Source organism: Festucalex cinctus, chromosome 7, assembly GCF_051991245.1.
Source record: "Festucalex cinctus isolate MCC-2025b chromosome 7, RoL_Fcin_1.0, whole genome shotgun sequence".
Lineage (NCBI taxonomy): Eukaryota > Metazoa > Chordata > Actinopteri > Syngnathiformes > Syngnathidae > Festucalex > Festucalex cinctus.
In genome coordinates, this window is record NC_135417.1 from 2,013,983 (window position 1) to 2,036,519 (window position 22,537).

The window sequence follows — 22,537 nt, forward strand, 5'->3', positions numbered from 1 at the left end:
TAAAATATTTTTTGGGCCATGACTAGTAAATTTTCATGACTGATAAAATCATTTGAAAATATTAAGCTCTTTATGACTTCTCAGTTTTAGACGATGAATCATTTGGGAGATGGCGACATCTAGTGGTCAAAACGGACATATATTCTATTGTACATATATTGTATTGTATATTGTATTGTATTGTATTGATGACCATGCCCCGCCACCAGCCGGCCCACAACCCCAAAACAAACCTCCAACTTGCACAATTTGCATCACATCCTCCAAAATGAAGAAGAAGCAAAAAGAAGAACTTGTTCTTACTCACACTTGAGTTTCATTTGTGTGCCTCAAAGCAGCTGTCTCTTATCACTTTTTGCTAGCTAGCATGAGGTCAAAGCCTTTGTAGGGTTATAGTACTACTTTTTTTAAATTATTATTATTATATTTGTTGTTTATTTTTTTGCCCATTGAATTATGGCAGAAGAAGAACTCAATTATGTGACAGTCAAGTTCAACTCTCACAGTGAGTTTTTACATCATTTCCTTTAATTAATAGTTTAGTGTTTGGGGATTTAGAACGACTTAGCAATTGATGTAGGCTACGTGTTTTCCTAAGTATGTACACAATCTCAACAAGAAAACTACTTATGTTATATTAAAAGCCTCAAATGAATTTACATAATAAATGGTTTTCAAACGTAGGCGCACAGGAAGTCTGAATTGAACGGTTTTTTAAAATAAATATTTTAAGGGATAATTAATAAGTCCTTGACAAATCAATGAATACTGGTACAGTGGTACTTTGAGATATGAAACTGTTTATCTTTTCCACTCTACCCAAAAATTCAGCAAAATGTTTGTAAGAAAAACAAATACTTTATAATATTGGACTTTATAAAAAAATAAAAAAATAAATAAATAAAAGAAGAAGAAGCATATAACAATGACCTATGAAAACAGAACATATATGTGTATATTGTATATGTATGTATGTATGTATGTATGTATGTATGTATGTATGTATGTGTATTATATATGTGTATATTTCAACATGTTTGTGGTCAAATACGGCAGCGTCTGTGGTGTTTTGTATTGTTTGTTAGCATAAAGCTAAATATAATTCTTTTCGGTTTTCATTAGTTTGGAAGTAAATGTAAACTTTATTATTATTATTATCATTTTATTTTTGTAATAAGGGAAGCAACAGAGGTCTGCCTGGCCTCACTATTTGGCAAGGACAACACATTGAAAACTTCTTTTTCCAGACTTGCCAAATGATGGCGTGATCTACGAAGATATGAGGAGTGAGCTGGAGATGCGGCCGCCACAACATTCTACCCAAGGTTTCGCGCTCCCTACACATTCTTCACTGCTGCCATTCACAATCCTGTCGGCTTTGTAGCAGTGCTTTGACTATTTTTCCATCTACAGACTTTTTTTTATTTTTTATTTTTTACAAACTTACAAAATTGTCGTTGGTTGTGTCCAGAGCAGTCTGGAGATGTGGAGGAGATCTACGATGACGTGCGGTCCAAAGAGTTACCTTGTAACCTGCCTCACATCTTTCAAGGTCCCTGACTTTTTTTTTTTTTTTCAATGTTATTTCAAGTCAAGTCATCTTTATTTATATAGCACTTTCAAACAGCTCTTTACAGAAACATAACATAAACATTAACAGCAGTTTAAGGTCATTCTAAAAAAATAATAATAAAAAATGTCACACATACTGGTAGACTATTTTTATGTTAGGTTGGGCTCTCAATGAAAATATTTCTTTGTTTGCCTCTAGAAAATGTGTCAAAATTATCTCTCCATGCACCTGTCACTCTGGTGGTGGCCGCGCTTGGCATCCTCTGCGTCATACTCATGTCTGTCATCATCGCCCTCTCCCTGAACTGTAAGCACACCTGTTTTTGTTTTTCTTCCTCCTCAAAGTATCATTTCTTTTGAATTAGCCATCAGAAATTAAGAAATGAAAATGTGACTGATTATTTTGGTGCTTTTTTTTTAATCTAACACAAAAATTAGGAAAAAAATGTCTGAATTTTTATATTTCACTTTGATGTTAATATAAAAAATCAAAATGGAAAAACAGGTTATAATATTTAATTGGTTGTGTTTATGTAGCCTGGAAATCAAAACTAAAAATTGAACAGAAATAATTGTTTAGAAACCAACCAATTCTTAAAGATTAAATGCTTAAAAGTTTAAATAAAACTGAACTGGCGCCGTATTGGATTAAGAAAACATTTGAGCCACTTCAGTGATTCTTTCATGCACAACTAGAGGGAGCCCACAGACCACACTCTGAGTCACTGCTGTTATCATAATTTGGCGGTTGCAACTCTTCCAATTCTTTCGAGTCTGTGATTGTAATATGAAAAATCACACAATTATGTTCTTTTGTGTGTGTGTGTTAGATTCCAACACAAACAAACCAAATAATCAGTCACTTTTTGATTTTGTTGATGTCTGATGGCCAGTTAAAAATGAAAGGCTGGCTAGTAAGAGAAGTTTCCCTGCTCCAGTGAACAGCGTCATGGCTGAACAGCGCCGGCAGAGCGTCAACCTGACGGCTCACATGCAGGCCAAGCTGGAGCTGCTGCAGGAACGAGCCCTTGAGCTGAGCACGGAACGGAACCAGCTCAACTGGACCGTGGGCCAGGTCCTCCGCTTTGACATTTTCCCTGTCAACGATCTCTGCCCGCAAAAAGGTTAACACGCGTGCCAGGGCCTTAGCATGACAGTTGTTTACAAACAGGTTTCCATGGTGATGTCATTATGTATCTTAATTGGATGGAATTTATAAATTATCAGCAGAAAAATTTACAAGACCATTGTATTATCATAACATTATCATCACATATCATTTTACCCTAACGATTTTTTTTTAGTACAGTATATTAATTTTTTTAACTGTTTTAAAAAAAATCCCATTTGGATTTTAGAAATACTGAATTACTACATTGTAAGATGTATTAATGTAATTGTTATTATTTTATTATAAAATTTACATTTGAAGCTTATTACAATACATTACATATATTTTTAGAATAACCTTGTGGGTAATTGTTGAAATACATTGCATATGTGTTGATATTAAAATAATTATAAATACAAATATTAGGAACATATTTTATTAAAATATATTTTATTTTAATAATATATTACATACATTTTATCTAAAAGTTTTCAAGTTTTTTAAATTATGTTTATTGTAATAAATATTACAAAATATTTTAAATTATTAAATATGTGTATATATATTCATATTTATTTGTACATTATTTGTAAATATCCATCCATCCATCCATTTTCTTGACCGCTTATTCCTCACAAGGGTCGCGGGGGCTGCTGGCGCCTATCTCAGCTGGCTCTGGGCAGTAGGCGGGGGACACCCTGGACTGGTTGCCAGCCAATCGCAGGGCACACAGAGACGAACAACCATCCACACTCACACGCACACGCACAACTAGGGACAATTCCGAGCGCCCAATTAACCTGCTCCATGGTCCTGCGAGCGTCACTGTTTTGTAATATTTGTAAATATAATAAATATAATTTTATCCAAATAGATATTTTTTATTTATAGCTATAATGATATAGATTTCAATATTAAAATGATTAGTCACTGTTTTGTTACTTGTAAATATTGACTTGTTGCTATATATTTTATAATTATTAGAATTGAAATTATAATTAAATTATTAATTATTTTTTTATTTTTTTATTTTTTTATTATTAATTATTTTTAATGATTATAATTTATTTAAATTATTATTATTATTATTATTATTATTAGTAGTAGTAGTAGTAGTAGTAGTAGTAGTAGTAGTAGTAGAGGCGGCACGGTAGTCGAGTGGTTAGCACGTCCGCTTCCCAGTTCTGAGGTCTCCGGTTCGAGTCCAGGCTCGGACCTTCCTGGGTGGAGTTTGCATGTTCTCCCCGTGCCCGCGTGGGTCTTCTCCGGGTACTCCGGTCTCCTCCCACATTCCAAAGACATGCATGGCAGGTTAATTGGGCGCTCCGAATTGTCCCTAGGTGTGCGTGTGAGTGTGGATGGTTGTTTGTCTCTGTGTGCCCTGCGATTGGTTGGCAACCAGTCCAGGGTGTCCCCCGCCTACTGCCCAGAGCCAGCTGAGATAGGCGCCAGCAACCCCCGCGACCCTTGTGAGGAATAAGCGGTCAAGAAAATGGATGGATGGATGGATAGTAGTAGTAGTAGTAGTAGTACATAGTATTTAATATAGATCATTTGATGGATTGAGGTCATGGTTCTGACTTAATGTGGCGGCTAATAAACTAATACAGCTTTACTAATGCTTGTTAGCAAACCACTGACCAAATAGATATTAAAATCAAACTCAATGCTGCGAGCTGTTTTTCTGTTTTGTATATACCATCTGAGCCTAAAAAATGAATTATGAAAAATCTGGTATTTTTTTTCCCCATTTGAAATGTAAGATTTTTTTTTAATCACATTTTGGATGTTTTATTTTCAATTGACAGTTGAATTTAAAATGGATAGAACGAATAAGCCATGGAAAGTTATGTTTGTGTTTTATAGTTTTAAGCCTGTGCAAGCCGTGCGCGGACAATTGGCTGCAGTTCGGCTCCAAGTGTTACTTGTTCGTGCACGCCGTTTACTATGCCGACTGGAAGACCTGGCAGGATAGCGTTGACGATTGCAAACAGAGAAATGCGAAACTGCTGCTCATCGAAAGCTGGAAAGAACAGGTAAACATTACATTACTAATGCTGCACAGGTGTGCATTTTACAAAATTTGTATGGTCCTTTTTGACAAAAGAAGGGGCGGGGGTGTACTCAGGGTCTGTCGATAACATGCTACATGAGTGTATGTTTTAAATGTGAAATATTTCTTTGTAAAACATACCCATGCTTTCCCTCTGAATAACCAGTAACCACAATCCAATTCCCAAAGCCGTGAATAACTTACGCTTCGATCCTGTAGTGTGACGTCGACATGGGTTCACTTCCCCACCCGGGAGACCATGTTTGTATGTGTGCATGTTTGTGTAAGTGAGGTTACCAAAAAAAAGGACCCAATACAATCTTGAAGCTTGATCACACCTGGTACTGACACCGACTGGTTCATTCTTAAGCTAAAATGCGCTCAGTGAAACTAGCTGCAGTATACTGTACAGCTTGGTAGCACCCACACTCAAACATATAATGGTAATATATCTAACGGACAGCTACAACATTAATATCTAAACAAGTGCTGTAAAAAAAAAGTGTAACGAAACCGTCCTGAAGTGAGTGACTTACATTTTTCTGACCAGCCATGTGTAGTATTAAGCAATGCAACAACGCAATGTGTTGCACAATCACGGAAAATAATCCATGTATGAGTGGCACAATAGTATCCAGTATTGGAGGAAACATTGTCATACCAACAGTTTAACTCATCGCTAGTTTTACACTTTAAAAAAAAAAAAAAAGCTATTCTCTTTACATAGAGTATCGTATGGATAGCCGTTTGTCGTTTGACCATTTAGTTGATATCCTCGATAGCCATCTTCAGGGCCATACACTTGTATGTTCTTTGACCGCCTGATTTCAAGGATATGGAACAAATGCTCAAATGCGATTTTCCTGTTTGTTTCAGGAATTTGTCAGCAACCATACGAGGTACTACAACGATGACAAGCACGGCTACTGGATGGGGCTGAGCAAGAACGAAGACTCTGACAGGTGGAATTGGAACGACGGACGCAACCTTACTCTGCCGTGAGTGAGCTAATACCAAAGATGCAACAAAAATAACAAAAGTCAGGATCCTTGTGCGCTATGTAGACCTACTGTATAGCATAAGAAAGTGTTCAAGCTAAATCTTCAGTCAGTAGCTTATAGGTTACCTTACACAGTAAGTTGAGCTAAGTATGACTACATGTAGCACAAAGCTACCTGGTAAATCACTCAATGTAAATCTATTTCAGTTGCTAGATGTTAGTTCTTACACAAAAGTTTGTCAAATCTATAATGTGTGTTTGGCACTGTTTTTGCCCTTCCTGGCACAACTCACCCATTTTTATCTTGGACCCCATGCTGGAAAGTCAGCCGCGTTAACCGCTGATCCATCCAGTTGTTAAATAGCTAACTTTCGAAATCTAGTTAAATAGCTACCTGCTTAAGGTGAGATAATAAGCTCATAAGCAGTATAGCTATTTGGTTAGCTCAAGTCAACGCTAACTCAAACTGATTCACCACATCATGAGAAAGTTCTCGAGCTAAATCTAGCTCAGAAGCTAATCTGAACTAATTTGAAATTTTTTAATCAATCCAGTAGCTACACAACATAAAACACACTCTTATGAGACCAATAACCCAAATAAATTGGTTAAATATTTGCCTGAAGTAAAGTAACAAATAGGTCACTTACACCTTTTACACCTTTGGATAACACCTGCATTGATATCTCACGGAGACCATTTTCTGTTGCTTCTAGATTTTGGAGAAACGAAAACTACTACTACAGAAACAGATGTGCACTTACGTCAAAATCACGAGCATCACAATCCCTGAACAACTGGAGCAAAGCCAACTGCGACATGAAGAACAGATTCATCTGCCAAACCCATGCCTTCGCCAAACCAGATCTACCCTAACACACCATCACCCACACGACATCACGACAAAGAGTAATGCACACCAAAGCTGGCTATGAAGCTATTTACGATGGCTACGTTGAGCTTACTGGAACGCTCAGAAGAAAACTCTGGGACAAAATCACCACCACACATTAACAGAAGACCATAGCTGTAAATTGAGAAGTAGATTGTTAAGTAGTCAAATAGAAAAGTTGGCAAGCCAAATCTAGGTTAGTAGCTCCCATGTATAGGTTGCCATCAGAAATACGCTCCGAACACGCACTGCTTCACTCCGACTGTTCGGAAGCACAGAGCGTTGTTCAAATGCGCCGGCTGGTTATTCAACGGGCCCCAAGAAAGGAGTACCGGACCACTCTCTAGTTAAGCACTCCAACAAAGACTTAATTAAGCTAACTAGAAAACTTGGCAAACCAAATCTTAACTCAGTGGCTCGCTTCTTAGGTCATGTGCTGCATCACTTTGTAAAAGTCTTGGCACAAAGTTGGTTGGCTAGTTAATATGAGCTAGGTAGCGAACTAAATAGCCTTTAAGTTAAGATAAAGCTAGCGCAAAAGCTTGCTGGTTAGCTAGCAAGCTAAATAGAATGCTTGGCAAGTCGTAGCTGGCACGCTACGTTGATTTAATAAATGCTGGCCAGGTAAGCCTGATCCAGTTGTAGGCCGAGAACCAGTTACAACACAAGCTAATCATGGTTTAAAGGACAGATTAAAAAAACAAAACTAAACAACTGACAAGGTAGGGAGCTTATTTATTTTTTGCTATAAAATCAGAGCACTGTGACTTCCATTAAGATTTTTCTGGCCAGTGGTGTGTAATAAAAGCATTTAGCAACCATGTGTTGTGCAACTATGGAAACTAATATGTGTGGCCCAATAGCATCCAGCATCATCGTAGGTGGAAATGTTAGGCAACAAAAAAAAAAAAAAAGACGGATAGATTTAATCTTTAATAGCAAATACAGAAGTGAGGGTAAAATAGGACTGGCAACAAACGTGTTGCATTTTATCAGCAGAGATTGTACGACACAATTTTTCAACTTCCTCTATTTCAACCTCGTTTCGGATGATAACTTTCCGAGAAGTTGAGTTGCGCAATCCGTCTTTGCGCCATGTCCTGTTTAATTTAACAAATGTAAACTAAAAATACCCACAAGGCATTGGTGAGAATAAACTCATGTATCTCATTCAGTCCTTTTTCAAGTTTGGGTGTCCACTGTGGAGTAGTCATAATACATACAATTTAGTCATCTACAGTGAGTATACAGGATTCCCATGTTTGGTGGTGGTGGTTCGAGGGGCCGTAGGTAGCTGCTGTGGCTACGTACTGTATGTAGTTGAGTTTACTTTGAACTGTACGGACCTCAATACGGGGTTTAGGAGACAGCCACAAAAATAATGCAAGCAAAACTGTTAGTATTCATTTAGGGTTAGAGTGTTTTAAAAAATATTCACAGAGACAATAAAAATTCAAAATTGGATTCCACACATACTCAGTGCAGTGTCTGCATTTTCATGCTCGTCATTGGCCAGTAATCCTCCAGTGACATGCTAATTACATTAATATCTGCAAGGTAAATTTGTGGATATAATTGAGATTTGGATTACTCATATTACACATCTGATCCGTTTCTAGTCTTCGTCAAAATGAAGCTGAAGATGATTGGATGGACTTGAATGCCCATCAAATGATTCAGTCATGACTTTATTGGCGAAGTCCGCAGTTAGTCTTTGGACTTCTTCTTCTTTGGTGGAGGTGATGCTTGTGTCTCCTCGCAGATGTTGGAGTCCTTTTTGCTCTTTTTGCTTTTCTTCTTGACTCGATGTTCGGGAAAAAGCAGCTCTGACTCTGTGTAGTTATTCTGTTCTTCTATCGGAGGTTGCTGCTCTTTCTTCTTCTTCTTCTTTTTTTCCAGTAGTGGAGCGATATCAAGGTCAGGGCTTGTAAACTCTCCGTTTTTCTTCTTCCGCTTCCTCTTGTGGTCGCCATCACCGTTTTCTATGTGCGTCGTTTCCTCCTCCTCATCGCTCTTTTTCTTTTTCTTCTTTTTCATTTTAACATCAGATGGTTCCGAAAGTGAAACATCATGGATGTTTAATTTTTCAGTCTTCTCCTTGGATTTCTTCTTCTTGTTTTTAGGCTCATTTTCTTCGTGCCTGTCTTCAGTCTTCTTACCATATTTGGCCATGAAGTCAGCCTCCTGCTGCTCCAGCCGGGCTAGCTTAGCGCTCATGTTCAAGCCGTGTCTGGCTCCTCTGGGGAAAAAAAAAAAAAAACATAAAATGAGGAATGTAAAATAATTTCTGTCTTAAAGATGCGGTTCCGTAAATGGACTGACTTGTGGGCGGTGCGTCCTCCACAAGCCTTCATGAGGTCACTATCGGACAGCCTGCAAGGAATCACAAAATGTGTTTGTTAAAAAGCGTGGATGAGGTACCCCCCACCCCCCATTGTCTTAATTTTTTATTTTATTTTTTTCATGCTTTGATTTAGATGAGTCTCGAAAGGTTCTATGAATGGGGTCAACACGCCACTATATGGGTCACCTGCATTGTTTACTAAAATGTGTTGAACACTAGTTTTTCAAAGCTTTAATTCTGAACAATTAAAAGAAGAAAACAAGTTCTCACTTGGTAGTGGAGGACAGATCCAGTTTGTGATCTTCTTCCTGGTCCGAGCTGCTGCTGTCGCTGTCACCAGCTGGTTCTGGCTGCTCCTGACCAGACAGCAGAGTGGCCGACTGAAGGGGGGAAAAAAACACACACACAAAACACATTCAGTCAACACATCTTTAGTCCGCAACTCCTCGTAGAAAACCTTCAAGCATTTTACCTTAACAAAGCAACCATAGAGTTTAGCTTTAGCCAGCGCGGCCGTCCGAGGTTTCTTGTTAGAAATGACGCCACCGTCTTCTTCACTGTCCTCAGCCACCTTCTTCAACGAAATGCCTTCCTGGATCAAAAGAAGTTATCTGATGATGGAAAGTTCAACAATACTAACAGCTGGTGATGTAAAATTGTGACAGTTTGACCCTGAAATAGTCTATTTTTATCCACACTATTTATTTGAGTATTTATTTATTTTTTTAACCACCAACCTGATTGGTTTCCACCTGCAAGCTGGATGAAGCCTTATTGAAGACGTGATCCCACCAGTGGAAAGTGAACTGCTCTCCTTCCTTATGACCCACCTGACACAACGCACAAGTCTTTTGTTAACACTTGACGGTACACGCATACAAACACCACCACCACCAACAGCCCTCACCCCGCCTTTGTTGCATTTCACTTTGACCTTGATGGCTTCACAAATACCGTTCTCATCCCGACCCAGTCCTTTACCTAAAGATCAATACAATAATTGACATGTCATGCTACAGTGTTTGGGAAATGATAAACGGCAAGAATCAACAATCTGACCATGTTTCCAACCGTGACGCTTCAGCTGCTGCTCGGCAAACCTCAATCCGTGGCCCTTCTCTTGCACAATGTCAGTCATCTGCACGAAGGAAGGCAAGTTTGTAAACACCTGTATGATGTTATCATCGTTGTTAGTTAACAGAGAAAACGCCCAAAGCACGGTAATTATCGTAACAATACGTTGGTAACATTTTCGCGGCGATCTTTGAATAACATAGAAATGTCATAAAAATATTATCGAGTTAAATCCGAAAACGTATTAGATCTGTATTCGTTCAATATGAGGTAGAAACGCAGCTGAAACCTTTAGAAGTGTGACACGCGTCTTCAGCAGGAGGCCGACATGACACCGGAAACACGTCACGCATAGCGCCCCACACCAAAAAGCGCCTCGAGTTTTGTTTGTACACTTGACTCGAAAAGAAAGCAATTGTCAATTGGCAGGAAGAAAGGTGTGTTTGTATTTGTTCTTATCCCATAACATGTAGGTTACAAAAAAAGGAAAAAAGAAAAAAAAATAAGTTGACGTCTCCGTAATCAAAATTTAACATTTTCCGTAAAAAAAAAGAAAAAAAGTTGTGTTCTCATCGGCACTCCCTAAATCAAGGAAGAAAGATAAGGTATTTTTATTTTTGCTTTCCTGGCGTATGAACTTACCCTGATGTTTTAATTTGAGTTAAATTTTATTTAAAAAAATAAAAAATCAGTTCTATAATGCACCGTTTTATCCATGTCAGCACTTTCGTCGAAAGTCGTCTCGTGTAATAAACAAATAAATAAAATGTATTGATAGCTGTCTTAATAAAGAAAAGGGCCATATGTACACATTTTATCAAGATTCCCTAAAACGTTATACTGCATTAAAGTTACTAAACTTCTGTAAATGCATGTTACATATAACAACGAACGCTAGATGACAGCATAGGCCTTAGAGTCATAAAGCCTAATGTCATGCAGTAGCTCATTTTCTTCACATAAGTGATAAAGTTATGATAGTGAATATTTGTGGATTTATAGTACATCGCTTAATCCATCTCAGTAACATCAATACAGTTATGCAAACAGCCAATATTGTACAAAAACAATATAATAGTAGCAATTGTTGCACATACTATCAGGAGCAGTTCAGTATTGATCTGAAAATGTGACGAGGGGAAAAAAAAAACAGTAATAAAATGCATCACTAAAATAATCTCCACACTCACCAGAGATGCTAATTATGTTAATGTGCACAGATTACTAAAGACTTGTTTTGCTAGTTGTTAGTTGAAAGTCTCATTCGTAATAAATAGTGCACTCTACTGTGATGTGAAGTTATTTGTGCCAGCACTACTTATTGTGAACGTCCTGGGTAGATTAGTTTAACATGGTAGCACATGGAGTCTGAAATCTCATTGGACAAATAAATCTAACCTCCCCATTCTTGATATACTGGAAGCAGTGCAACTATGAGAAATGATTACACTTTTGAGAATAAATGACTGCAATTTCATGGAACCAATATTATATTTTGCTCCACTAGGATGTCCTAATTCTTGTGTATGCATGCCTGCATGAGGTCTTAATCTGCAAAGGAGGAGAAGACAAGCAGCGCAGCAGCTGCTTATCAAGGCCGGCCTCCTGTTTTAGGGAGGAAAGACATCCAGCTCTTGTCGGGAAGCTCGCTGACAAACTGACTGACTGGTGGTCTCGCAGGGGCAGCTCGACTCACAGCAGACAGTCAAGTGGGTGTGTCAGACGCTCACACAAACACACACACGTTAAAATAACACCAATATTTATAAACATTTAAATTACGTTTTTTTGTTAAAATTGCCATTGCTATTATTTCATATATTCTATTTTGCTATTTATGCTTGTTTTAATTATGTATTATTGATTTGTATTTTACATATTGTTTATTTTATATAATTATTTAATTATTGCTTTTCATTTTCCGTCATCTGTTATCTATCCATCCATCTTTTTTTTTTGTACAGAATAATCCACATAAAGCGTGAGTAAGTAAACGATTTGAGTTTTGTCATTGAAAACCACAAGTACAGTGCTGCCTTGAGATACTAGTTTAATTCAAAACACATGTATCTCAAATTATCTTTCTCCAAACAAATAAATAGAAATGTCATTATTACTCCATTCCAGCATCTCCACAAAAAAGAAATGTTTACAATTTCAATATTTTGTACTTTCTAAAATAGAAATACAATAATAGACACATATGAGTATTCTTTCTTTCTTTCTTTCTTTCTATCTATCTATCTATCTATCTATCTATCTATCTATCTATCTATCTATCTATCTATCTATCTATCTATCTATCTATCTATCTATCTATCTATCTATCTATCTATCTATCTATCTATCTATCTATCTATCTCAAAAGAGTTCAAACAGCCATCTTTCCTCCTGCCTCCCTCGGTCATAGTTTTTCCACTTTGCGTGGTCTTGACGACCCTCCCCCCTCGTTTCCCTTTTTTTCTTTTTCTTTTGGATGCCACACGACTCTTTCCTCTGTGGCTACTTTCTCATTTTCTTCCCCTCTCAAAGTCTGACGGACTCTCTTTGTGCAACAAGAACTTCATGCAACCTGTGTATTACACAATTACACAAAGGTAACATTTTCTCTTTTGTTTTTTTGTTTTTTCTGGTCTTTGGATACTTTGGAGTGTAGTCATACCCGGACAGGACCACCAGGCAGCAAGCGGCGGGAAGGTGAGTCCAGTAAAGACTTTTTATGACTTGGTGGGATGGGTCTGGCTGTCAAAAAAAAAAAAAAAAAGAGAGATTTTTTTTATTTATCTGTCATACAGGATTTATATATATTTAGTTACTGTGCTTGGAGTTTGTAAGTTTGCATCACATTGAGAGCTGTGTCTAATATTTTGGTCATAAATGTCATCAGATGGCTCTTGTGTTTTGGATCTCACTGTATTGTGCAGGTGTTGTGGCCGTTGTTTATATGCAACAAAATGTAGGAAAACAACGATACAGTATTTTTATTATTAGTTTTACACCACTCCATGTTATTATGATTGTGGAAGTGTACAAATCTGTGTATTTAATGGTCCTCTTATGTCAATATATATTTTTAACGTAAAATAAATCAGGATAATTTTTTTTTCTTTTGACCTGACTTATGTTATTTCCATATTTAAAAACAAAAAAAATAATAAATCTATGACCAAACATGCAGTGGGTCACATTGACCCAAATGAACAAACATTTATATGTAAAAATCAATAGTTTAAAATTTTTTTTTTTTTAAAGTTTTTAAGTACAAATATAACAATGGGATAAAATTCCTTATGTTGGACTAATTGTATTATTTTCTTATATTATTTATTATACTTTTAAAATTAATGCCAATGAATTTTTTTTTTTTTTAATGACTTATCATTCAGTAGGTCACATTGACCCAAAGAAAAAAACATAGCAAGAGGATTAATTACCTCATGTTGCAATTCATCCAATAACATCTGTGCAAAGTTTGAATAAAAAGTCACTAAAAAAACACATATAAATGTCTGAGCTTTATGACGATGAAGTTTTTGCCTTCTTCTATTTTTAAACGTTTTTTTTCATGAATTGGTCAGGGTTAGGGTTAGGGTTCCAAAAGTTCCAAAGTTTGGACAGAATTGTCTTATTAGTATTCACAAGTAGTAAATCAGGTCATCCATTATAATGTGCTTGTTTTTGATGACTTGACATGTTTTGGGGCGGGGGCCTTGGCCATTGTAGTGATTCAAATAGCTGGTATTCACGCAGCTGGCCGGCAGCAATTTCTACTCAGCACGCCGTTGATTGACAGCTGATCATCGCACATACTCAGTCAGCTGGCCGTAGGATAAGAAGCATAGAAAATGGTCGAAACGTTTCTGCAATTATTTGCCAGGTTGTTCATCATCACTTGTTGACGACTTGACGGAATCTTGATCCTGTGCGAGTTCACATCACATCTTAAATAATTCTTTTGAAAGCTCTTGTGGAAAGCTCAGTGGAGTCATAAAAAGTGTAAATCCAACTTGTAAGCATGACTCGTCTTATTTGTTGTCGCGATTTGTTTGCAGTACAGCACAAAAGTGAGATAATGGGAGCAGGTTTCATTCGCTCTTTTAAAAAAAAAAATATATTATTATTATTTACATTTTTTTTTTAAATATTGAAGAAGATTTAACCTGCCCATTTGACCTGCAACATAATAAAACTAAAAAAAAAAAAATACATATTTTCCCCCCATTTTTTGACATGTACAGCAATGATGGACAGCAAAATTTTGCTGCATGCTTTGAATGGGATCTGGGGTTATGTCATTTGGTGGACAAATATTAACATGAATTATGTTTGGCATTAAATATATGCCGTCTATATGGACGCCATTAGTCAAAACGATACTTATTTCAGTAGCATGGCACCCCTGTGGAACGCAGTAAATGGTTTGCTTCATGCTTTGAATGGGCCAACTGCAGGAGGCCTCTGTTGGACATATAGAAACACAACATACACTGACACGCACTTTTTTCCAACATTGCAATTATTTTAGTCGCAAGAGAGACATGCAGAAAAAAAGTAAAAGAATAGGAAATCTTGCTGCATGCTTTGAACGGACAAAAGTAACACCCCCTTGTTTCTGTTTGGATAAATGTAGCATTTAAAAATATCGTCTTCAATACTTTTCATTGAGGCTTTTTTGACACTAGGAAGAAATGTGTCTGGCTTTTTTTTCCGTGTTGCTATGCCTTTATTTTATTTTTTTTCCCAACATTTAAAGAGAGTTGAGGGGCCTAACATAAGTGGGCCCCTCACTCCATGTGTGAGCGTCATAAATGTGAAAGAGGAGCCAGCAAGAGGCACACACCACAGACTACTTGTACTGTGGTGAGGGTCTTTCCTGGACTTGCTTATGTTGGCGTGTGTGTAGGTGTGTGTGTGCGTGTGCGTGTGTAGCCACACTGCAGACATTGCTCTTTAAGTCAGAAACTAGCTGAAACCCGACACGTGAAATAAGCGAGAAATGATTTGGCCCCAAAAAGGACGCCAACGTTGAAATGTTTTGTGTTTGTGTTGTGGATTATTGTATAAATCATATGATTTTCACTTCTTGCTGCCCCCTTTTAGGGGGGTGGTGCTGACTTGCTTTTTTTGCATCCAAAAAACAAACCGGTCCCCAGTCTACAGTATGTCATGCTTGGCAACGTGCGCACGTGAACCGAGGGAACTTTTGCTGTTTTTCTTGAGCTTTTCTTCTCCCTCCACCTCTTCTTCTCCTCTTCCTCTTTTTCTTCTTCTTCTTCTTCATCGAGCCACCAGCTGTTTTCTGCTCCCTGTCGTCCATCTCGCTTTTATGAGAGCTCTTATGTTTCAATTCAGTCATCCAGCTCCACTTTTCAAAGACAAACCTTTTGCGGCATGACTGATGATGGCCATTTGTTCCAAGAAGAAAAACAAAAGAAATGTAATTTGTAAAGTTGTACACACAGAATACATCAAACAAGTCGCCTGATGTCTTAGTTGACTGCATGCAATCTGTATTTATCTTTTGCTGAACTTTTAATCCACCCCAGCAAGCTACAATGTAGTGAAAGAAGATAATTATGATATGAGAAATGTGAAATATGCGTGTGCGTGTGTGTGTGTGTGGGGGGTGGGGGGTGGGGGGTTATATGCTTAAGGCAGATATTTCAATATATTAGTGCTATTTTATTTATTAAAAAAAGTTATTTATTTATTTATTTATTTATTTATTTATTTTGAAGTGGGGGTCCGCTAGAACGGATTGATGGCATTTCTATTCATTTCAATGGGGAAAGATGATTTGAGACATGTTTTGAGTCATGAGCGTGATCACGGTATGAAATGCAGTTTTAAAAATATCCTAACAGTGACATTTCGCAATGCTAAAGTGACAGCTGCTGTCCTTTTTTTTTTTTTTATGGCCGCATGATCCAAACTAATTGCCTTGATGACAATTGCTGTCACTCTCACATGCCTCAGTTTCCCCCTCGACTTGTCTTTCTCGTAAAGCTTTACAACCCCCCTCCACCTCTACAAACCTTACACCCCACTCCGTCGTTTTCCCAGGATGTCGTGCATGTGTGTGTGTGTGGCACTCGTACCTCCTCCACCCCCACTGGACCTCCACTCTTCCTGTTGTGTTCTGCTAATCGCTGATGACCACACCGATGTTGTCCATTAACTGCGGAGGAGTCTGTGTACTTTCATCTTTGAAACGAGACGTAGTTTGCTTTTTTTCCCTCCGCAAGTTTAAACAGTTCCCAGGTGTCTTAACAAGTTCATGACACAGAGCTGTGCCATGCTTCCATGGGCCTTAAATACAAATTGATTTTTGTTGGTGGGGGGGGGCTCTTGATTCTGCCAGTAATATTACAGTCAGTATGAATCATGTATACGCCACTTATTATAATATGATTGCAGAAGTAGTACTTTATTTTGATGGCATTTCAGGATAAAGCACGTTGTGGGATATTTGAGATTATCAAGGCCTACTAAAAGTAACAACAACAACAGATCATAAAAGTGGCATCTGTTTTATCATTTGTGGTTTTAAACAGCAATGTGCAAAACTCATATGTGGCGCAACACAGCAATTAAACCACTTGCATGTTAAAAAAGAATGCTCATATTAAAAATAACAAACTGTACAAAATGTAGTGTAATCAAGTAAATACAAACTTACACTTACTTGACTGAGGTACCTGAAACAAGGTGACAAAAATGGTTCACAAAAACAAAATGTTGGATTTTGACTTATTTTGCAAGGCCCACAGAATATTGTGTTCTATTGCTATAAAAACATGGAACGTTCCAAAAGAAAGATTAGACTCTCTTCTTTCATCAGAATATATATATATATATATATATATATATATATATATATATATAGATAGATAGATATATATATCTGTTTCTGTTTTGCAACAATTTGCATTATAATATGGCTGAGTTTCACCATTATTCACAGTCTGTTTAGAACTGTGGGGAATCATCTTGTTGCAGCATGGAGCTCTTATACTCTGCTGCCACCTGCTGGCCGCTTTTGTAATTACTACCATTGCTCCACTCGTTCTCTGCAGTTCAGAGGCTCCATCAAAGCCTTCTATATGCTCGAGCATAAAAACATTAAAAAACAAAACAAAAACCATGTAAATTAAAACATTTAAAATAGAATGTATTTATACCTTTTTGGGAGCAAATGCAACAGTTTTAATTACTTTTAATGAAGTGAATGAAAAATATTTTAAACACAATAACATGGAAAGTTCCCGTTTTATTATTTTTTTCCACTTTCTACTGTAGTATCTGTGACGTTGAGTATGTTTGGTTTAAAAAAAACAAAAAAAACGGGGCCTAGTCTGGTGAGTGACGTGGGCGTCAGCAAATAAGAGCGTAACGCTAGGGAGAAGTATAATAAAGATATACATGGATATACTGGTTGAAACTCCTCCAGTAAGCAGAAGTAATATTAGTTTCCTGTGATTATTGTTATATCATCTGTCTTCATTTGTGTTCGAAAGTCCATTGCTTAAAACTCTACTGGAGATGCCATTCGTTAGCTCATGTATGGCTATTACCATTATGAAGGGGTACCGTGTGCCCCCTTTAAAGTAAATTGCAGTGCCTCCTGTTGGCGAAGGAAACTACAGCAGCCTTGTGACAATTCAAAAAAAGCGGGTTCACCTGAGGGGTAGCACACGTGGCTCTTTGCTGTTTGGAGGAGAAAATGAGCTTTTTGGCTTCCAGATGCTTACTCAATGGGCCACATCTGGACAGCGAGGGAGGGGGGGAAGTCAGCTTTTTGGGACTGTGAAGTGATCAGCATAATAAGTTTCAGGTTCTCTAGACACGGGCCTCGTACCACATGCCAGAGGTGGTGCGCTAAATCAACAGGTCCCAGCGTTGAGCAGTTTTACTGGCCCAGGCTGGACTTCCTGTAAAGGGAGATTAAAAAAAACATTTTCTCCATACTCATACAACTTAAAGTTCCTTTAACGCCCCAATTTTTTAAACACACGATTAATAAATTATATGAAAAGAAAAATGCACTGAACTGTCACCGTCTTACAAATGCAATTATGCCATCTAGTGGCAGAAAAATGAGCATAACACAAATCAATATCACACTCGTTTTTTACACAGTACAGTACGTCGTTTTAATTTTAACTCAATTTTATGTTTTTTTTTAATGAATTTTATGAACTTACCATATCAATGACTAAAAGATGCAGCCATATTTCTATTAGTTTAACATTTTCCCCCTACTTTTATGTTAATAAGAGTATGAAAACTAATTTAAAAATATTTATTGTATATTTCAAACAGATATAAAATGTATGATTAATCGTGAGTTAACTATTGAAGTCATGCGATTAATTATGAAAATGTTATTAAAATTTTAATCGGCTGACACTCATAATAATAATAATAATAATAATAATAATAATAATAATTTTGGGGCCTGCATAAGTCATGGTAACACTGTACTGTACTTAATAATAATGCTAATGCTAGCTCCCCCTAAGTCAGCAGTTTTACCGTAATCCCCACAATATTTGATAAATGGAACATTGATGGAAAGTTTGTGCTAACCAGCGTGACTGCAACATTTTCCAGCGCAGTGTACGTTAGGTAGCAGCTGCCATGCACTCACTTCACAAGTGTCGTTTTAATCCAAAACAGATGTGTGGCGGGTTTCTCTAAATTGCTCGCTCTGTCGTTTAGTAGCGACTTGAAGACTCGTATTCAAAGGCCGTCGCTTGGGAACCTTCGTCTCTGCGTGAATTATGGTCGCACTTCTTAACCCCCACGCGCGTCTCCATAAAATGTCGGCCTGATACTCGCAAAAGGCTTGGTCGCCACAAGGACACCCAGGAAGGCGGGCAGGCCTCGCTACTTTTACAAGCTATCTGGAAACATTTAGTTCAGACAGAATTGTCTTTGATTTCTACTATTGATTGAGACTCAAAATTGTGTTGGATTAGTTTATTAAAGACACTGAATTGTTTTTGATGTTTACAAAATGAGGTTTGAGACTTGAATTTCACCAAAACATTTCTTGAAGACTAAATAGTTTTTGATTAATCCAAAAAACAGTTCACATTAGTTTTGTTCAGACTCCAACAAACATGTATTTGATGTTTACAAAATATGTTAGGTGTGTTGAAACATTAAAAAAAAAATCTGCTAGGTTTGTGGAGATGTTTCAAAAACACATATGTACATCAGTCTTAATTGTCCTCAATAGTCACGAAAAAAAAAAAAAATGTGTGAGGTTCCTCAAAGACTAAATTTTCTTTGATGATTCCAGAGAGCATACGTTGGATTCATTAAGCGTCTAAATTGTCTTTGATATTTACAGAAAAAAACAGGTTAGTTTTGTCCGGATTACTGTATTTCATGCCTGCAAAAACATAAACACTGAGTTGCTCGTCTTAGAGCGTTACAGGATAAGTTTCTTGAAACGAAATTGTTTTTGATGTTTACAAAAGCATGTACAGTAAATCGGATTTAGTCAGAATCTGAAGTGTCTTTGATGTTTACAAATGTGGAAGTTAGGTTTGTTGACTAAATTGTCTTTAACGTTTCCAAAAACACACGTTAGTCTTTTTTCTGACTGAATTATCTTTGATGTTTCCAAAACATCTACTTAAGCTTCAATAAAACTTGAAATTGTCATTGATAATAACAAAAACAATTATGTTAGGTTCATTCCTAGTGGACTAAATTGTTGGTTGGTGTCAATGTGAATTGGTACAGTATAAAGATTGAATGCAAAAGTAGTGCTTTGGCACTGTCTTGTAGAATCTACAGGTTATTATAAACCTTAGGTCTATGATTTTTCTCACAGATTTTCAGAGCTCAGTGAAGATCATGTCAAGAGCAGATGAAGTTTTGTTGTTGAATATGTACAAAACGCAATCATCTGCTGAACGGTCACTGCATGTATGCTCGTGTTTGTGTAGTATTTGCCCCTCTGATTTCTCACCTCAACCATGCTTTGGACAACAGCCGACCCACTCGCCCACCCTCTCATCTCCCCAGCAGTCCTCCCACCACCCTCCGTGAGGGTCAAGTGTTATCAAACTGTGGCGACCCCCTGTCAAGAACAAGGCCGCATCGCGTCCTTGAGTTAGCTCGATGATGTGAAGCGAGCGGCGTCTTCGGGGTGTGTGAGCACATCTGTGTTTATGTCAACATGACATTTGTGATGACTCAGCAGTCCTCTTGCTTCCCCTCACGCGAGTTGATTGTAGACGAGAAAAGTGGTTGTGAACGTTCCGGGATGGATCCATCACTACGCGAGAAAAACCACAGCGTTGTGTACTGTGTGTCTTTGATGTCTAACAAAACATGTAGGCTATAACAGAGCCATTGAAAACTCAGAGTGCTTTTTTTTTGGTTGCGTTAGGTTCATAGACAATTGTCTTCAGTTTATTTGAAAACAAGATCATGTAAGTGAAATTCATTGAGGGGAAAAAAAGACGTTAGGTTCGCCATTGATAAGGTTGTCTAATAATCTTAGTAAAAAAGACATACGTGAGGCTCATTGAAGACTAATTGTCTTTGACGTTAGTGAAATGACATTACGGTTATTGAAGATTTCAGATTGTCTTTGATATTTTTACCACATGTATGAAAGACTTGTCTTTGTTGCTTGCCAAAAGACTTGAGGTTCGCTGAAGATTTTACGTTGCCTTTGATAATTACACACGCTGTTCCAAAAGATGTGCCTTAGATTCATTGGCGCAAAAAAATATACGCTAAGTTCATTTTAAGACTAACTTCCATTTGATGTTAACCAAATGCACATTTTTGGTTCATTGATTACTTCAGTTTACAAAAAATACACACAAATGAAAATAATCTTTGCTTCAATTCATCAAAGACTTGTGATTGTCTTTGATGTCCATTAACTGTATCAAGTATCTGGTTCACTAAATTATCTTGACGACTAATTTGTCCGATGTTAACAAAAACACTTCAGGTCACTATTGGTAGTTGTGGATGTGAACTGGTTGTAGTAAATATTTTCTCATTTGGGAAGATCCAGTAAGTACCAATCCAGTACAAAGCTTAGAAAAATGAACATATTTTGTGGGAATTCTACACACTTTTTTGCCGCCTAACAACTCCCACATAATACTTATAATTTACATTGTTCAAATTTCAACGAGCTTCAAAAATTCACGCCTCCCGGGGTATATATCCTCTGATTCCACACTACTTACAGTATTTGCACAATTTAACATTTAATATCACCTTTTCCCCATTCATTTTCAATGGGACAGTCATTGAACTTTTTCTAAGTATCAGTTTCCACTTCCATATATATATAACTTATCATTACCAGGTGTCTGATACTGCTCGGTGGCACAGTTTGTGAAGCGCATTGTCCAGTAACCAGGAGGTTATAATTTCATAATTCATCTCTCAATGTGCTTTCAGCATACCCACGCAATTTCTTCAGAAATTGCACTTAGTCTAGTTGGCTTTGTTGTTGAATATTTACAAAACTCACATCGCTAGTTTATCATGGCTGAGAGACGTTAGCAGAGGTCATGAGTGTTTTCCTAACCTCTACTCAAACATTTCAAAGGCCCTTGACCCCTTTGACCTTGCTTCTGTTTGTGTTTACGGAACTGGCTCGGACTACAAATGAACGAGTTGCTGTTGTGTTGCTTTTGCATCACTGTCATGTTTCCCACAACTTCTGTGACCTCCGAAACAGAGTAGGATGCACATAGTTTCGGATTTGACCATCAGTGCCAAATTCCATGGAAAAATAGGAAATAATTCCAATATCTCTCCAAAAAGTCCACATTTGCAGTGGTCATTTGTTGGCAACTAGCAAGAAGTCTCAATGATAGTTTGTTTTGAAAATGTAATGTGAGACACATGTAGAGTTTTCCAGCAGGCTGGCGGACACGTGGCCAGATAATAAAGACCAGGAAGAGACAACGTATGTCTGAATCAACAAGTCATGTGTGATTCACGCTGAAACAACGCTGAGAAGACCATTCCAAATCATCATCAGGCACCACTGAAAAAAAAAAATAGAAGCATTACAAGTGGATGGATGGTTTTAACGTGATGCATCAAGGCCAGGCAGGTCATTCTTGTGCGGAATGTCTCAAATGGAAGTCAAGTACAAAAACAATTACCAGTATTCGTTCTATGCGCCCTTAATTGTCTAAACATGGTTGTCCGATTAATATTGCATGTGTGCAATATGAAGTAAACAGAAAAACACAACTGTTGTACACGAGGTGGCCATTTTGTCTTGTACTTGCTGTTAACTGAAAAGGACATCACAGTGTCTGAAGGCTCAGGTAACGGTCACCACAGCTCACCTGTTTTCTGAATTTGTGACGTTGGCAAGCTGAGTAAAAAAAAAAAAAAAAATACAGCAGAGGTGTGCCTGTTAAGCAGTGTAAATCATCGCGGCTATGTGAAAAATACCTATGTCCATTTTTTTTTCTTCAATTTTTACG

General features: G+C 37.4%; 3 protein-coding genes across 6 annotated transcripts in view; 2 read left to right on the forward strand and 1 right to left on the reverse strand.

Moving 5' to 3' along the window:
• The first annotated feature begins 328 nt into the window (after positions 1–328).
• Positions 329–8,090, forward strand: LOC144022073 (oxidized low-density lipoprotein receptor 1-like). The gene is made up of 8 exons (XM_077526540.1): positions 329–505; positions 1,248–1,325; positions 1,472–1,552; positions 1,772–1,879; positions 2,511–2,696; positions 4,550–4,719; positions 5,613–5,734; positions 6,453–8,090. The coding sequence occupies exons 1-8, from the start codon at positions 457–459 to the stop codon at positions 6,610–6,612; spliced, it is 954 nt and encodes a 317-aa protein (XP_077382666.1). The 5' UTR covers positions 329–456; the 3' UTR covers positions 6,613–8,090.
• gpatch4 (G patch domain containing 4) lies at positions 7,546–10,402 on the reverse strand. Its single transcript, XM_077526539.1, has 8 exons — positions 10,336–10,402; positions 10,032–10,110; positions 9,880–9,953; positions 9,710–9,802; positions 9,445–9,564; positions 9,243–9,352; positions 8,951–9,001; positions 7,546–8,867 (listed from the first exon to the last, which is right to left on the reverse strand). Exons 2-8 carry the CDS (start codon positions 10,108–10,110, stop codon positions 8,336–8,338), a joined length of 1,059 nt encoding a protein of 352 aa, XP_077382665.1. The 5' UTR covers positions 10,336–10,402; the 3' UTR covers positions 7,546–8,335.
• Positions 10,117–22,537, forward strand: part of pear1 (platelet endothelial aggregation receptor 1) — a 46,626-nt gene continuing 34,205 nt past the window's right edge. The window contains exons 1-4 of one of the 4 annotated variants that reach the window (XM_077526538.1): positions 10,427–10,483; positions 10,600–10,651; positions 11,554–11,755; positions 12,703–12,743. The gene's annotated coding sequence lies outside the window, so the exon portion shown is untranslated. Of the gene's footprint in view, positions 10,652–11,553; positions 11,760–12,702; positions 12,744–22,537 lie in introns of all 4 variants that reach the window. The other 3 variants (XM_077526537.1, XM_077526536.1, XM_077526535.1) reach the window with 3 other exon arrangements.

Excerpts from the sequence above, each read along its gene's own strand:
- LOC144022073 (XM_077526540.1), top strand. The coding sequence starts at position 457 with ATGGCAGAAGAAGAACTCAATTATGTGACAGTCAAGTTCAACTCTCAC. Across the intron at positions 1,553-1,771 it reads CCTGCCTCACATCTTTCAAG|AAAATGTGTCAAAATTATCT; the intron begins GTCCCTGACTTT and ends GTTTGCCTCTAG. Across the intron at positions 4,720-5,612 it reads TCGAAAGCTGGAAAGAACAG|GAATTTGTCAGCAACCATAC; the intron begins GTAAACATTACA and ends TGTTTGTTTCAG.
- gpatch4 (XM_077526539.1), bottom strand. The coding sequence starts at position 10,110 with ATGACTGACATTGTGCAAGAGAAGGGCCACGGATTGAGGTTTGCCGAG. Across the intron at positions 9,565-9,709 it reads TGCAGGTGGAAACCAATCAG|GAAGGCATTTCGTTGAAGAA; the intron begins GTTGGTGGTTAA and ends CTTTTGATCCAG. Across the intron at positions 9,002-9,242 it reads GATCTGTCCTCCACTACCAA|GCTGTCCGATAGTGACCTCA; the intron begins GTGAGAACTTGT and ends GATTCCTTGCAG.